Genomic DNA, 17250 nt, shown 5'->3' on the forward strand with positions numbered 1-17250 from the left:
CGCAGGGTCACACAGCTAGTATCAAGTATCTGAGATCGGATTTGAACTCCAATCCTCCTGAATCCAGGGCCGGTGATTTATCCACTGCACTACCTAGCTGCCCCGCCCCCCCCTTGTGTACTTGATTTTTGACCTTAAGAGTAGAACTTTACATTTATTCCTATCGAATTATCCAACCTATCATTCTAGCATATTGGGTATTGACTATGTGAACCCTCCCCACAACCCCTTTTAAAGCTATTTTTCCTAGTCTTATGCCATCTGAAAATCTGATAAGCCTACTCTTTTCCAAGGGTACCCTGACTCAATTTCAAGTTTGGTTGTCATCCACCATGATTCTTACAATGACTTAGTTTGACTTTTGAAATCCATTTCAACTCTGAGATTCTGTGTCTATGAAGTACTCTAAGGTCAGAGCAATAAATGGAGCAATCATAGTCACAGAATTTTGAGGAAGGTACCTCAAAATCAGCCATGTCTAACCTGTACCTTAAAAAGAATCCCCACTATGACACATCATACAAGTGATCTTCTAGCATCTGCTTAATCCATCTCCTTGGGAAGTTCCTCATTAAATCCTGAAATGACCTGTTTCCATTTTTAGTCACTGGATTTCCCTTGAATTGTTAGAAAGCTTTTCCTGATTTTAAGCCCCAAATTTCCCTTTTTAGAACTTCCACTCACCATTCCCAGTTGTGCCATTGGGGGCCAATCCCTCCTTCATATGACAGCCCTTCAGAGATAGATATCATGTTCTCCTACATTTTTAAATTTTCAGTGTTTATGTACCCAGTTCTTTCTAATGATCCTCATAAATACACATGGGACACATCTCTGTTCTAAATGGTTTCTGAATACTTTTCTGCTTTTTGTCACACATGCTAGAAACCAATTGTCTTCTTGCTGAATTTTCTCTTCCCATTCAGAGCCCCTTGGGGCTTTTATTTACAGAAGAGAGTGTACAGCGTGGAGTAGTGGGCAGAGCCCTGAACTGAGTCTTCTACTACTTTCCCAATTCCAAATCTTTAAGCCTCAGTTTCCTCATCTGTAAAATGAGAAGGATCAGGTGAATTGCCCTCCTTGGTCTTCCAGATTAAGTATTCTATGGTTCTGATATTTTCAAGTTAAATTCTGAGATTAGTGTTATTCTTGTGGTCTGGCTAACCTTCTGTGAAGGGATTTTCTTTTTATTCACCAGAGAAGTGTGGTCCTCAGAGAAGTCTGAAAATTTGTTCTCAGGGACCTTTTATATGAAATTTAGTGATAATTTTATAAACTTCTATAGGTTGATGTCAAAAGGTATATTGGAAGGACAGAAAAAGAAGCAGAAAATGAAAGAAACAAACAAATATTCAGGCTAGGACAGGACAAGGCAGGTCAAGGATAGTAGCTGTGTTTTCTTTCAGATCTTTGCAGTTAAGTATGCCCTTAATAACCACGACTTTCTACTTTTACTCCACTGTCTGCTAACTCGTCTCATGTGCCAGGCCCTCTAAAATGCCCCCTCCCTAAATGCTACCTATAAATTTCAAGTCTGTGTATGTTTGACAAATTCATCATGTATTGCTGCTGGTGTTACTTGGTGGGGCACATCTTCTTGCCACCTTTTTAGGGGAACTTCAGGCTTGGCTGCTTGCCCATGCTCTGATTATTCCTGGGTGGCCATATGCTAGGTCAGTTATTTTGCAAGCTAGGTGTGGGCAGTCTGTAAATGAATGACTTGAATTCTAAACCTGTTTGGCTTTTACTTGCTAACTACTTTGTATCTGATAAACTGGGGAGGGGACCCCATAAAGATGTTTACTTTGGGGCTTCCAGGCTTGTGCCCAGTGTGCCTATTGCATAATACTTCTCTGAATAGCAATTCATTAGCTGACACTTTGGGGGCACCACTGGTTAACAAGTTCTGAGAACCTGCCTAATAGTTATCTCCATATTTATTCAGTCCACTTTTATCTGCCTAGAAGAGAAGTGGAGGCAGATTTCCTCATTCCAACTTTGCCTGACCCTTCATTGTGGAATTTAAGTGGGAGAAAAATGAGTATAGTAAAACAGAGGCTCCAAGAATAGACTATTCTGCATAGGTAGCTAGGAGTTTTACCCTTGGAAATACTAAAGGGATTTTTGAGTATACCCCCTTTTCCCCTAAGCCTAATTTCTCATCTAGGTATCTTGGAATCCCTTTGAATTTCAGGGGTTTTTTTGGCGGGGGGCAATGAGGGTAAAGTGACTTGCTCAGAGTCACACAGCTAGTAAGTGCCGTGTCAAGTGTCTGAGGTCAGATTTGAACTCAGGTCCTCCTGAATCCAGGGCCAGTGGTTTATCCACTGTGCCACCTAGCTGCCCCCCTAAAGTTCAGTTCTGATCAGTTCCTACATGATGTCAATCCTTCAAGTTGCTGGAGCCCCTTCCCCCAAAGACTTAACATTTCTTCTGCTTATATTTAAAAATTAATTTACATGTATACATATCGTTTTCCTCAAGAGAATGTAAGCCTTATGAAGGCAGAGATTTTGTCTCTGGATTCCCCAGCGCCTATCAGAGTGCCTAGCCTATAGAAGTATTGTAAAAAAACTTCTTGAATTGGGGCAGCTAGGTGGTACAGTGGATAAAGCACCAGCCCTGGATTCAGGAGCACCTGAGTTCAAATCTGGCCTCAGACACTTCACAATTACTAGCTGTGTGACCCTAGGCAAGTCACTTAACCCCCATTGCCCCACAAAATTTTTTTTGTTGAATTGAATTGAATTCTTCTAACAACAAATCTGCACCACCTCTACCACCACCACCATCATCACCACCTCCACCTCCACCTCCTCCTCCTCCACCACCACCACCACCAACATTCTTCTAGGATTTACTAAGCACCGAGTACATCATTTTTTTCATGGAAATTAAAAAACATTAAAATTATTTTTAACATTTAAAAAAGTCTTGAGTTTCAAATTTTCTTCCTCCCTCCACCTATCCCCCACCCATTTAGAAGGCAAGCAATATGACATCAATTATACATGTGGAACCATGCAAAATGTATTTCCATTTTAGCCATGTTGAAAAAATAAAAACTCCAAGAAAATTAAGTGGAAAAATTGTACTTCAATTTGTACTCAGAGTTCATCAGTTTTGTCTCATCATAAATTGTTTGGAATTGTCTAGGATCATTGCATTGATCAAAGTAGCTAAGTCTTTCACAGTTGATCATCACCACAATATTGTTGTCACTACATAGAATGATCTGGGTTTGCTCAATTCATTCCACATCTATTCATATAGGTCTTCCCATTTTTTTTTTTTTTTTTTAGTGAGGCAATTGGGGTTAAGTGACTTGCCCAGGGTCACACAGCTAGTAAGTGTTAAGTGTCTGAGGCCAGATTTGAACTCAGGTCCTTCTGACTCCAGGGCCAGTGCTCTAACCACTGAGCCACCTAGCCGCGCCACCCCCCCCCCCATGCTTTTTGAAACCATTCTGCTCATCATTTCTTAGAGCACAATAGCATTCCATCAGAATCACATACTACAACTTGTTCAGCCATTCCTTAACTGATGAGCATTCCCTCGATTTCCAATTCTTTGCCACCACAAAAAGAGCTGCTAAAATATTTTTGTATATGTAGGTACCCCCACTCTCCCAACTTGTGAGTCACTGGGGAGGGGAAGATCAGATTCACAGTTGAGCATAGTTCTCTTAGAGCACTGCCCCAGGTCCTACTCCAAACCCCATTGGGACTTGAATACTGGGCACCTTGGCTTCTAACAACAAGGCCTGTAAGATGGATCAGCTCCTGTACCTGAAACTGAACACAAATAACAAAGAAGAAACAAACACCCCCCAGGCCAGCTTTTTGGAGCTGTGTGTGTGTGTGTGTGTGTGTGTGTGTGTGTGTGTGTGTGTGTGTAAAAGAGGGATATTAGGGGAACAGCAAGTCCTTTTTTTTTTTTGATGAGGCAGTTGGGGTTAAGTGACTTGCCCACGGTCACACAGCTAATAAGTGTTAAGTGTCTGAGGCCGGATTTGAATTCAGGTACTCCTGACTCCAGGGCCGGTGCTCTATCCACTGTGCCACCTAGCTGCCCCAGCAAGTCCTTTCTTCTTTCAGCTGTCCAAGGTGGGTACAGCAGCTAGGAACAGAGCAGGAACATGGTAGAAAGAGTTTGTGTTCTGACCAGTTTTTTTTTTTTTGTTGTTGTTGTTTTTTTGTGGGGCAATGGGGGTTAAGTGACTTGCCCAGGGTCACACAGCTCAAGTGTCTGAGACCAGATTTGAACTCAGGTACTCCTGAATCCAGGGCTGGTGCTTTATCCACTGCGCCACCTAGCCACCCTCTCTGACCAGTTTTAAAGACAGACAAAGTAGGCATGCTCAAAAGCCAGGTTCCCACATCTATCCTATGTATAGCAAATATATAGACCTAATGACCCAAGGCATGGTATAGGCTGAAAATAGAAATGGGTGTAAAGAGTTTAAGCATATTCCTAGATGATGGATTCATCATAATGTGCTATTACAAAATATCATACCTTAGGTTCCTTGGGATTGAATCAGGCCCCTCTCTCTAGATTCTACTGTGTTGAAACAACCCTTTCCCCTCCCTGGGCCTCAGTTTCTTCAGCTGTAAAATAAAGGGGCTGACCTAAGTGGTCTCTGAGGTCTTTTCTAATTATCCGGAGATGAGGTTATTCCACAGGTATCTGTAATCTCATCATCTGCAGCATTCTCATTTTCCAGTTTCTGAATGAGAGCAGAGGCATTTCCATCTGTGTTTGCTCGGGGCTGTTTCTCTTAGAGCTAATTGTTCTCCCTACAGGGAGAGTGTCTTACAATGAGTGAAAGCTGATGTCACAGGGGCCAGGGCAGCTAGGAGCAAGAACGAATGAGGCATCAGTTGCACTTTGCTTTATTAAAGTAATTATTCATCCATGCTAAAATGGCTCACGAGGTTTCTATTTATTAAGCCTTTAATGCTCATTTGTTTTATTGACTTTGGAGAAAACTCATGCAGATTTAATTTCTTCCTTGGGAATGCTGCTTCCTGATATTTTTTCATTTTAAATTAAATAAAATTCTAAAAACGAGAACTTAGAATTTCCATGACATCAAAATGGTAAGACATATCTTTTTTGGGGGGGTGGGGCAATGAGAGTTAAGTGACTTGTCCAGGGTCACACAGCTAGTAAGTGTCAAGTCTCTGAGTCCAGATTCGAACTCAGACCCTCCTGAATCCAGGGTTGGTGCTTTATCCACTGTGCAACCTACCTGCCCCAAGACTGATATCTTTTTACGGAAAGTGTTTTGAGAATACTAATGGTCTCTTGGTTTGGCCAGGGTGTTGGGTGAGAATTATCATCTATTTTCTCCTCTCCACTTGAAAGTATCTCCATGTCTGCACTCATCCTTGAGAGAATCACAGAGTGGCTGTGCTAGAAGAGATTAGAGCAGTCACATAGGTCAACCCCTCATTTTATTGATGGGGAAACTGAGGCTGAGATTGAAAACAACTTGTCCAAGGTCATACAGTGAGTTAGTGCCAGAGCCTGGATCTCTAGGCTCAGAGGTAGAGTCAGTCAATAATCTTTTTTTTCTTTTTCTTTTTTTTTTGGTGGGGTAATGAGGGTTAAGTGACTTGCCCAGGGTCACACAGCTAGTAAGTGTCAAGTGTCTAAGACCAGATTTGAACTCAGGTCCTCCTAAATCCATGGCCAGTGCTTTATCCACTGTGCCACTTAGCTGTCCCAGTCAATAATCTTTTATTGAGTGCTTACTATGGGTTGGACATTGTGATCAGGGCTTGAGATACAGTAATATGGCCTCTGACTTCTGTTTTGGAGAAGGGTAAGTGAAAAAGCAGAGGATGGGAGCAAATCCTTATGATCTGGTGACTTTGAGGAAGAAGATAAATTTCCTGGTCTTCTCTTTTGGCTTTTTCTTTAGCGGTGAGATGCCCCCCTCCCCCCAGCCTGCCCATTGTAATTCCTCACATAATTCAAGCACATGGCTGGACATAAGTCCTGAGTGAAGTAAATGGGGAGTATAAATCACAGAGCCCATATTTATCTGGTGCTCATGCCCCAGCAAGAAGCTTCTCTAACCATTCCCTTCTAGGGTGATTCTTCCCTTCCTGGAACTCCTCTAGCATTCAATAATCATGTCATTTTATTCTTTACTGCCTTTTGCTAGTATTTACCTTTTTACGTGTCATAACTCCTTAACTATAGTTCAGTTGACTGCATTTGAGAATCCCTTTTTTTTTGGTGAGGCGATTGGGGTTAAGTGACTTGCTCAGGGTCACATAGCTAGTAAGTGTTAAGTGTCTGATGACTTGCCCAGGGTCACACAGCTAATAAGTGTTAAGTGTCTGAGGCTGGATTTGAACTCAGGTCCTCCTGAATCCAGGGCCAGTGCTTTACCCACTTCACCACCTAACTACCCCCATGAGGTTAGATTTAAACTCATATCTTCCTGACTCCAGGGCTGGTGCTCTATCCACTGTGCCATCTAGCTGCCCTGAGAATCCTTTGTATACATGTGGCAGGGGCCCAAGGTCTCAAGGCCAGAGGAAGGAACAGAGATACTATGAAGGAAAGAGCTGTGGTGGTCAGGAGCAAATCTGGACCATGTCCTTCATGGATGCTTTGAGTCTGTATATTGCATAGATCCAAGGGAGGGCATGGATACAACTCTGTAGCATCCTCAGCTTTCTCCTTCCTTGAGTGTGTGGGAAGGCTCAATTTCAAGGTGTTGTGACAAGTCTGAAGTGCCTATATAGACCCCCGGGGAAGAAATAGACCCCGCCCCACACACATTAGGGAAAGTTTTCTCGACTGTCTATGGATGGGCTTGGTCATTTTTATTGTATACGTTAACGTTTGTTCAATGTTCTATTCTTTGTTACCTTGTTATTTGCATGGAAATTTAATAATCTCAGGGAGCAGTCAGAAATGACTCAAACTCCAATGTTCCCAGAGTTCCTCTGGGTAGGCGGGTGAACACGCCATAAAATTATTATTCAGAAATCTTCAAGACTAAACACGATCTGTATGAGCCCAGAGCTTCATTAATGGACCACAGATTTTTCCCTGATAGCATATTGCTGTGCATAGAACATGAGTTCCCACGGGGAGCTGAGGTGGAAGCAGGCCACAGGGACTGGACCAGATTTTGGCTGGTGTAGAGGTCAGTGGTGGTGATATGCTCTTCTGATAGGTAGAGATCATTGTTTGTCTTTTCTTTCTTGCCATATTTTGCTCATTCTCTTGTTGCAACTATTCTGTGGTGGACATAGGAAGGGATAGATTGGGTAAGCAAACCTAGTGAGAAAGTTCCTACATTCAAATATTAGGGTAATTAAGAATACAGAATGAAAAGATTGTACAAGAAGCAGGAATCTGTCTGGGATTTAACGTAAAACACCATAGGAGAAAATCTTGGAATCCAGAGAATTGGCCAATGGGACTCAATAGGATTGATTTTCCTGATAAGTAATATTCCATTGGCCAAGAGCAATTGGCAATTAGCTGCAAAAGACTCTTTTCATGCTTCTAATCTATTCTATTTTCTCCCTTTCTACTTTCATCCAACATTAAAACATTAAGAAATATTGAGGGTGTGTTAAATATTAGAAATATTGGAACACTATACAATAGTAGGAGACAACTAGGTGATGCAGAGGATGTGAATACAATAAGACCAGAGTTCAAATCCTATTATAGGCGCGTATTATCTGTGCCAACCTAGGCAGCTCACTCAGCCTCTTTCAGGCTCAATTTTCCCACATATAAAATGAGTATAATAAAAACATCTGCCTCACTATGTTGTTATGAGTATTGTATGTGAAACTGTGCTTAAAGTGCTTAGCAAACTGAAGGGCACAATATGAATGGCATTATTATTGGAATGGTATGAGTAGATATACAACATGTAATCAAATGTATAATGTATAATGCAGAATCAGCCAATCAATAATCATTTATTTAGCACTGACCATGTGCAATATACTCTTCTAGGCACTGGGGTTGCAAATACATAGAATGAAACAATTCCAATTCACAAGGACCTAACATTCTAATGGAAAATTTAGTCTTATTTTAAAACTGAGTTAGTTCAATGTAATTACTTTAGCAATGCAATATTTCAATTGCATGTAATTGTAGTTTATTTATTGTACTAATGGAATGGAAACTGTTAGGGCTGGGGATATGAGGTAACTACAGAACACATTCAGCACACCCCAAGTCCCCTGGGTGGGGTCACATTCAATTCAATTCAATTCAATTCAACAAACATTTATTAAATGCCTACTATGAGCAAGCCATAGAGGCTGCTTAGTAGTAGAGAGTTGGCCACAGAGTCAGAAAGATCTGGTTTCAAGTTCTTGTGATGCACCATAGTTGTGTGAGGTGGAACAAATCACTTTGTTTTGGAATCCTCCAGGAACTTTCTATAAATTGTAGAGCAGGGGCAGCTAGGTGATGCAGAGGATAAAGCACCAGCCCTGGATTCAGGAGGACCTGAGTTCAAATCCTGCCTCAGACACTTGACACTTACTAGCTGTGTGACCCTGGGCAAATCACTTAACCCTCATTGCCCTGCAAAAAAAATTGTAGAGCAGGTGGTGATCTGTCTTTCTAGGGTGAATTTGCTCACTAGAAGTTCCCTTTACCAATGAAATCATAGATCTAGTTTAAAAAATGGGCAAGATCAAGCATTAGGTACTGAGGAAAATGCAATAATAAACAAACTCCAAATTTAGTAGGTAGCTGAAATGGGTATACAAGAGGTAATACAGATTTGATCATGATAGCTAGCTAGCTAGCTAAATAGATAGACACAGATAAATGACAGATAAATAGACGGTAGATAAATGATAGATTGATAAATAGATGATAAATAGATAGATAGATAGACAGATAGATATATGATTTAGGGGAAGTGTGATGAAAGGCTGGCCTTGGGGTCAGTAAGCTCTGGGTTCAGACTGTACTCATGTACTGGCAGTGTGACCTGTTTGGAGGGCTGGGGGCGGGGGCGGGATGGAGCAATAAACTCCTCCCAAAGCCTTCCTTTTGTGATAAAATAATGGAATTTGGCAGCAGCCCAGGGGCTCCACCTGATTGATTTAGTATTGTTTGAATTGGGTAAGAATGAGAAATTGACTAAGTACCTACTTAAGGATGATTGGATGGAGGCCAAACCTGGCTGGCCCTGAGTGATGTGTTGGTGTCATACTGATGTCAGCAAGAGACCAACCAGCTTGAAGGACCTCCCCTTTGGGGGAGGAAGAGAGGAACTAGGAAGTGGATGCTCTCTCATAGAAGAACTCTCTTTTTTGGTGAGGAGGAATGAGCATGGCAGCAGATAGAGAATAGGAGAGGCCCCTCTTAGTCATTTGGACATCGGCTTGGTGGTGAGAGATTTCACGTGGGCTGTTAGGAAAGGAAATTGCTTTTTTTCTCTCTGGCTATACCAAATTATCTGAGCCAGGATTTCCATGCTATAAGGAATCTGTTCTCAATCTCTCTTCACTAACTTATAATATATATTTTAATAAATCTTTAAAAGCCTAAACTCTTGCTGAATTTATCGGTGATTTTAGCCAGCTTCCCCCAAAGACTTGGGGGGGGGGGGAGATTAGAAACCACAATTTAGATTTTAAATGACACACTTTATAGAGGGCAGAAATTGCACTTTCAACTCATTCCACTTTCCATCTGCAGCTTTGCTTGGTTTTAAATCTGTGGAACAAGAACTCAGATATTCTGACTCCAACCCTTTTTCCCTTGGGGGCTGTAGCTCTCTTTCAGCCTCATCTCTGAAGCTTTAAAGGTAGAATTTCAGGATTATGTAGCAGTCAGATAAATTTTTTTTGGGGAGAGTAGATTTTCAATTGCCCCATAAATACTAATAATAGCTCATAATTATATAGCAATTTAAGGTTTGCAAAATGCTTTAAAATCAATTAGATCCAAATAATAACCCTGTGAGGGAGATGTTCTGGTTATCTCCATTTTGCAAATAAGGACCCTGACAATCAGAAGGTAACTTATTCAAGGTCATACTGTCTGAGGTAGATAGCAAAACTAAGTCTCCCTGACTCAAAAGTATAGTATGATATCCACTACAACAGATAGCCTCTCAAAGCTCATCTACCTATATGTAAAGCCAGGTCTGAAATGTCCTTAAGATGTGAAGGGTTTAATGATTGTAAAAGCTCCATTTTAGAGACTGGTTTAAAGATGCTTCTTATTCTCCTCTGCCTCCTTCCCTCTCCCCCCTACCCCATGTTACTAGTCCTATTGAGATACCATGTAAATTACTTTGTAAAGCTCACAATGCTATATAGATGTCGGCTATTCTTACAATGATTTCCATGCATTTGCTCATGTTACAGTGGTGAAATGTGCCCTGTTGGCAGTGAGTTTTAGTTCCTGAGGTCAGTTTTAAAAGATATTATGAATATTCTAGGGGCAGCTAGATGGTGTAGTGGAAGAGGGAGGGCTTGGAGTCAGGACTATCTGGGTTCAAATCTGGCCCAAATACATATTAGCTGTGTAATCCAGGGCAAACCACTTAACCGTGATTGCCTCAGTTTCCTCCTCTGTAAAATGAACTGGAGAAGGAAATGGTGCACGACTCCAGCATCTTTGCCAAGGAAACCCAAGGGAACCCATAAAGAGTCAGACACGACTGAAACAACTGAACAACAAGAAGAAAATGAATATTCTAGATGTTTCTGTTGGACTTCTCCCTCCTCTGAACCTAACTTGATCATTGTACTCGCAACTGATGTGGAGGTGCTCAAGCATGCTGGTCTCCACTTGGGGACTGTGTACTCATTGGCTCCCTAAAGATCACTTTTACTGTCAGTTCAGTCTATGAATATACATTTAAAAGGTGCTTTCAGCATCATGGGCTGGGCTACATGGCAGGTACATTTTAAATTAATAAGGGAAATGATCACCAAGGTTGGAATCTAGTGTTCACTTGACCCTCATAATTTCTGCATTTTAGAAATAATGACTTGATTCCTTTTTTCTTTTGAGTTTGGCTTACATACAGCATTGCCAAAAAAAGTGATTCTCTGATTTGACAAAAGCCCCTTTGAAAAGAAAACCAGCAGGGTTTCTTGGCTATATAGCAGCTCTTCCCACATGGGTAAGAAAATGAAGCAGAAATGATCAGATCTCAGCTTAGTTACTTTGACCAAAGGCATCAAGATTTGGGAGAAGGGATGGACAAAACACATCTGGGGTGTGGAAAAACCCCCAGTGGTTGAAAATTGTGTTGAGAAATGACGGCCTTTGCTAATTGGAATCTGGCCAAGTGGGGCATCTGAGGAAGAGAAAGGGGTCCTCAGTCTCTGCCTTGGGGATAGAGTGAATGCCAGAAGTTTGGAGCTTTTCTTTTCTTTCTGATTAGTATCTCTCCCTCTTGCTTTGAAAGTCTGGTCCCATATTGTCCACGGAATGTTGCTGTAAGGAACTCAGAGTCCTCCTTGGAGGGGAGACACAGACATCTGCAGATCAGACAACCCCAGGGGCTCCTGCCGCAGCTCTGATAATTTGCCTCAGGGGCTCCGGAGTACTTCCTTGAGTCAAAGGAGGCAGTCTGATTTGGATGTCTGTGGGTTGAATGAATGTCTGCCGCTTCGGCCACTGCTGCAGACTGTCAGTCTTGGCTCCAGATTTGTCAGACTTTGAGATAAGCTCCTGAACAACCTTAAAAAGAGATGTGATTCAGGACAGCTTGCTCGAATCATTAGAAAAATATGAAATGATGGAGTCTTGGACTATCAATACTTCATTGATCCAGGGTCACTGGAATTTGAACTGAAAGGAGTGTGGAGGTGATCCTTATCCAAACCCCTCATCTCACAGGGGAGGAAACTGAGGTCCAGAGAGGTGGCCAGTGTCACATAGGTAGTCAGTAGCTCACCCAAGAGAGACAGATCTGGATAGAATGGGGGATGGGGAATCTAGACAGGCCTGGGTTTGATGCCAATCTCAGATGCTTCCTATTTATGTGTTCATGGGCAGGCTCCTTAGAAGCTCCAAATTTCATTTTTCATCTGTAAAGTGAAGGATAATAATGCTTGAACAGTGTGAACAGGGTTGTGTGGAAAGGGCTTTATAAACTTTGTTAGCTTCCTTCAAATCTCAGCTAAAATCCCATCTTCTACAGGAAGCCTTTCCAAACCTCACTTAATTCTAGGGCCTTCTCTCTTTTAATTATTTCCTGTTTGTTCTGTGAGGCATATGGGGTGTTCAGGGAGGACTAGCACCTCTGGTGTGGGGGCCTGCTGAGCCCTTTTCAGGGCTATTTATCCACCTTTGGTGTCCACCTTTCACCCAACAGTCACACGTGGCTCCAAGAAGCTGAAGCACGCGAAGCAGCCACGTGATGGTAAACCATTTTGGCAGATGGGCTAAACCAGGTTGAGGGTAATTTACCGATAGACCTCAAACTCATCAGTGAGTTAGGGGGTGTCTATGCCAAGCACATGAAGACTTTGGAGGAATGGGCAGATGAGGACTGTTTGTTACAGAGGCCAAAAAGTCAGCTGAAGCCAGCTCTGTGGAGTGCTTAGAGCTTGGTTAGACATTGAAGACGTCAAGGTCATTTGCTGCATTCTGGGCCATGATCAGTCACCCTGACTTTTGTCCTGTCACTGGACTTTGAGGATATGGCTTTGCCTTTTTTTGGAGTCATGTTAACAAAAGTGAAAAATGTGGAACATTTTCAGTTATTCCCAGTGTTTTCTTCTCTAAACCCAACACAGTAATAACTGGCATACACCTATAGCTTTTAATTAAAAAAAATTTTTTTTTAAGTGAGGCAATTGGGGTTAAGTGACTTGCCCAGGGTCACACAGCTAGTAAGTGTTAAGTGTCTGATGCCGGATTTGAACTCAGGTACTCCTGACTCCAGGGCCGGAGCTCTAGCCACTGCACCACCTAGCCACCCCCACATATAGCTTTTAAAATAGATTATCTCATTTTAAACAACCCTATACTGAAGAGACTATATATATTACCATCTCCATTTAACTACTACTACTAACTAATATTTATAGAGTACTTACTCTGTGCCAGGCACTTTGCTAAGTGAAGGGAGACTTCACAACACTATGAAGAGATCAGTTCTCCCATCCCACGAGGGCAGCCATGATGTCAGACAGCTCATAGTAAGTCAACAAAAGGGGAATTAACAACTGTGGGATCAGGGAAGGCTTCCTTTGGGAGGTTGCATCTAAAATGAGCCTTGAGAGGAATGCCTCCCATCTACCCCACCCTAAGGATTGTTTTTAAGTTCCTCTTACTTGTGTTTCTAGAGAGCTTGACATTACTGCAAATGTCTATGGGTTGGGGCAGCTAGGAGGTACAGTGGATAGAGCACTGGCCCTGGATTCAGGAGGACCTGAGTTCAAATCCAGGCTCAGACAGTTGACACTTACTAGCTGTGTGACCCTGGGCAAGTCACTTAACCCCAATTGCCTCACCAGAAAAAAATGTATGGGTCAGAGAAATTTTCCCCAAAGGAAATCTTGCAGCCTTTAGGCAGAACAATGGAAAAGATTTATTTAAACACTTATTTTTGCCATATGCTATGCTAAGCACTGGTGATATAAAATAAAACAAGTCAGCCCCTTCCTTCACGGAGCTTGCCTTCTAGTAGGGGAAGTCAGAACATAAAGGGGAGGTAGAAATGGGTAGGTGGGGGCCAGAAAGGGATGAGTGGGGGATGAGAGGGAGGCATCATGGTAAGATGACTGGGAAATGTCACGGAGGCCTGATTACCAGCAGTATATGGTGCCAGTTCCCCTATCAGACCTGGGTGACCCAGGGGAGGTGTCCAGGGTTGCAATAGGTAGAGATGGGGACGATGGCTAGAAAGTAGCCAACCTTTGATCACTACTTCCCAGCCATCTCCCAAGCCCCAAACTAGAGTCCTATGATAATAGTGATAATTTACATTTATAAAATACCCTAGGGTTTCCAAAGCACCATTTGAGTCAGGTAGTACAAGTATTATTTACCCCTCCCCAATTTTACAGATTCAGAAATTGAGTCTTAGAGAGGGAGGGTGATTTGTTGATGGTCAAAGAGCTAGAAATATGTGAAACTGTGGTTTAAAGCCACGACTCCCAACCCCAAGTCCAGCAGATGGAGGCATACGCCATCCTGCAGAGGGACAATAATGCTTGGAGATCATTCTGTACCACGAGTGGTCATCTTGGCATCCCCCCCAAGTTGTCTGCTTAGCAGGTCCCACAATTCTGTGTGATGCTGCACCAGCTGGTTGGAAACTTTGTAGAAAGAGATGCTATCTCCCTTTTCTGGGGTTTCCAGCTTCCCTTTTTTTGGCTTGATTCCAAAATCACAGAGGGAGAGGTCATTGTGAAAACGTAATAGAAATACATTTTCCATAGATTTTCTCATGCCTCAAAAAAGAGTTACCCTTTGTGAAAGTTCAGCTCACACGCTGGCTTCATCCAGACTGGTTGTCCAGTGACCACTCACTCGGCACCTTCCTTGCCCCAGCCTCAGGAGCTGACATTGGCTGGCCTTTCTGTTTTCCTCTTGGAGACTTTTTTTTTTTTTGGTGCTCCATAGAAGTCTTGTTTATATTAACATGAATGATCTCTTCCTGAGTAACTGGTCTCAGTATTGTTTGGGGCAGTTGTTGTGGAAACAATTTTGTAGGATTTTAGTTGGCAGCTGCTTCTTATCAGACACCCGTATTCCATCTGCCCAGCGATTTGGGTTCCAGAGAGTTGTCAGATATGAAAAGTAATCATGCCACAGATGGGAAGTAGTTGGCAGGTCAAATTCTGCTCGACCTAATTTTGTTGGACTTACATTAGGGGCTTATGTTAATGTTAGAAATCCAGCAACTTGGGGCTTTTGAATTTCCTCTGGAAAGACTATTACCAGATTTCTACCTGTGCATTTGTACTTTTCTCAGTGTTGATAGTCAACTAATTCTCAACTTAAAAAGACACCATGAAGGTCATTGTAATTACACGGTTCCTAATGTACTCTGCAGCCTAGGGCAGCATGATTATTTATTTACTCCCAGCACTTTGCTCTCTGGTGCTTTCATTTTTTTTTCTGCCTCTTCTCTGAAGAGGGGTTTCTTCCCCTTATGCCTCTATCTGGTCATATTGCTCCTTTGCTCAAAAATCTTCATTGGCTCCCCATTGCTTACCAAGGGAAGTTAAACATGTTTTCTTAGCATTCAGAGCTTTCCATAATTGGATGCTGCCTGACCTTATTTCATAGTACTCTCTCTCATTCATGCGCTATATAATCAGAAGCTTTATACCTTCACAGAACTGTGGGTTTGCCTTTTTTTTAGAGCCATGTTAACAAAAGTGAAAAATGTTGGGGAACATTTTCAGTTGTTCCCAGTGTTTGTTTTCTTCTTTAAACCCAACACAGTAATAACTGGCACACACATATAGGTTTTTCTTTTTTGGTGAGGCAATTGGCCGGATTTTAACTCAGGTCCTCCTGAATCCAGGGCCAGTGCTCTATCCACTGTGCCACCTAGCTGCCCCACACATATAGCTTTTAAAATAGATTATCTCATTTTAAACAACCATATAGGTACTATAGATACTATCATCTCCATTTAACTAATAATAATAATAATAATAACTAATATTTATAGAGCACTTATTCTGTGACAGTCATCTCATTTTATCCTGACAATAATCCTGGGAGGTTGGTGCAATTATTATTCTCATTTTACAGATAAGGAAACAGAGACAAATAGAAGTTAAGTGATGTACCTGGGGTCACACAGGTAAGCTGGATGTGAATTCAGGTTTTCCTGATTCTAGGAATGTTACTCTGAAATGCAGAGGAAACCAAGGATAATGGACATGAAGTGATTTACCCATTGTCACACAACAAAGCTGTTCCCAGGATCTGATTGGTCCCTGCAGCTTCCTGGTCTTCTAAGGTCACAAAAGTCCCACCCACATGAAACTGGAGCCCTTCAACCTGGTGGACGTCTAAAGACCACCTCTGTCACTGTATTCTTTGCGCACCAACCAGATATATTTTAGATATATATGCCACTGTACCTTTGCTGCCTATCCTAGCTATGTCACTGCCTATCTTAGCTATGTTTTTATTTTACTTCATGCCCAAATTGCACTTGAAGTAACCTGGTGCTGCCATCAGTCCCACTCCCAACATCCTGCCACCAGGTCCAACACTCACTATTATGTCATGTTGCCTCAAAGTACCCCAGGAAAAGGAAATCATGTGTTCGATTGGAAACTTCCTATGGGAGAAAGCCTTTGAACAGCATCAGGTGTGACAAATTATTGGCTCTGCCCCCTCTTTTCCATGATTAGACATCAAGAACAATAGATAGGAAGGGATCACAGGTGTCAGCTCCTTCATAAATTCCCATTCTGTGCTGTTCTAATATACAACCTTCTGAAAATCTCCTATAACTATTATAAGCAATGTACTACTGGTCTTGCTTTAGCTTTTCTTTCTTTCTTTCTTTCTTTCTTTCTTTCTTTCTTTCTTTCTTTCTTTCTTTCTTTCTTTCTTTCTTTCTTTCTCTCTCTCTCTCTCTCTCTCTCTCCTTCCTTCCTTCCTTCTTTCAATGTTGATCTCAGGAAACCTAAGTTAAGAAAGGGGAGACACAGACACATTTTTCAAAGGTCTTAAGAATGGCCTCTGGTCCTTCCTTGCCACATCTGCTTCTTCCTTTTTGACCAATCCTCTTCTGACAGGTTTTTTCCTTGGATGCTGTCTCTTTATTGACTCTTACTGGTGGATTTGTTTTGATAATAGCTGTGTGTCTTAGCCCTCCCAAATCTATTTTCTCCAAACCTCAGGTGCACAGGTTGAACCAGTCTGCAAGGTGGATACTTCTCTCCTAAGGTGACTCCAGTTTAGTCTCTTCAATGGGCTTATATTTTTTGTATGATGAAGCCACAATGCCTATTTTATTTTATTTTTAATAATATTTTATTTCCCCAAATTACATGTAAAAAAATTTAGCATTCTTTGTTTTTTTAATTTAAAAATTTTAAATTTGCAAATTCTATACCTCCCTCCTCTCCCCCCTCCCTGAGATGGTAAGCAATCTGATATAAATTATACATGTACAATCATTAAGACATTTCCATGTTAGTCATTTTGTGGAAGAAAACTCAAACAACAACAACAAGAAGGAAAGTGAAAAATGGTATGCTTTGGTCTGTATTTAGCATCCTCCACCTGGAAACC

At 41.8% G+C, this 17250-nt stretch overlaps 1 protein-coding gene across 1 annotated transcript in view; it reads left to right on the plus strand.

Moving 5' to 3' along the window:
* Positions 1 to 7054: 7054 nt before the first annotated feature.
* LOC122756175 (cytokine SCM-1 beta-like) overlaps positions 7055 to 17250 on the plus strand; it is a 158463-nt gene continuing 148267 nt past the window's right edge. Inside the window, exon 1 of the mRNA XM_044005337.1 lies at positions 7055 to 7171. Within this exon, the coding sequence (XP_043861272.1) occupies positions 7102 to 7171 (70 nt within the window). The 5' untranslated portion in view covers positions 7055 to 7101. The remainder of the gene's footprint in view (positions 7172 to 17250) is intronic.

Source organism: Dromiciops gliroides, chromosome 4, assembly GCF_019393635.1.
Source record: "Dromiciops gliroides isolate mDroGli1 chromosome 4, mDroGli1.pri, whole genome shotgun sequence".
NCBI lineage: Eukaryota > Metazoa > Chordata > Mammalia > Microbiotheria > Microbiotheriidae > Dromiciops > Dromiciops gliroides.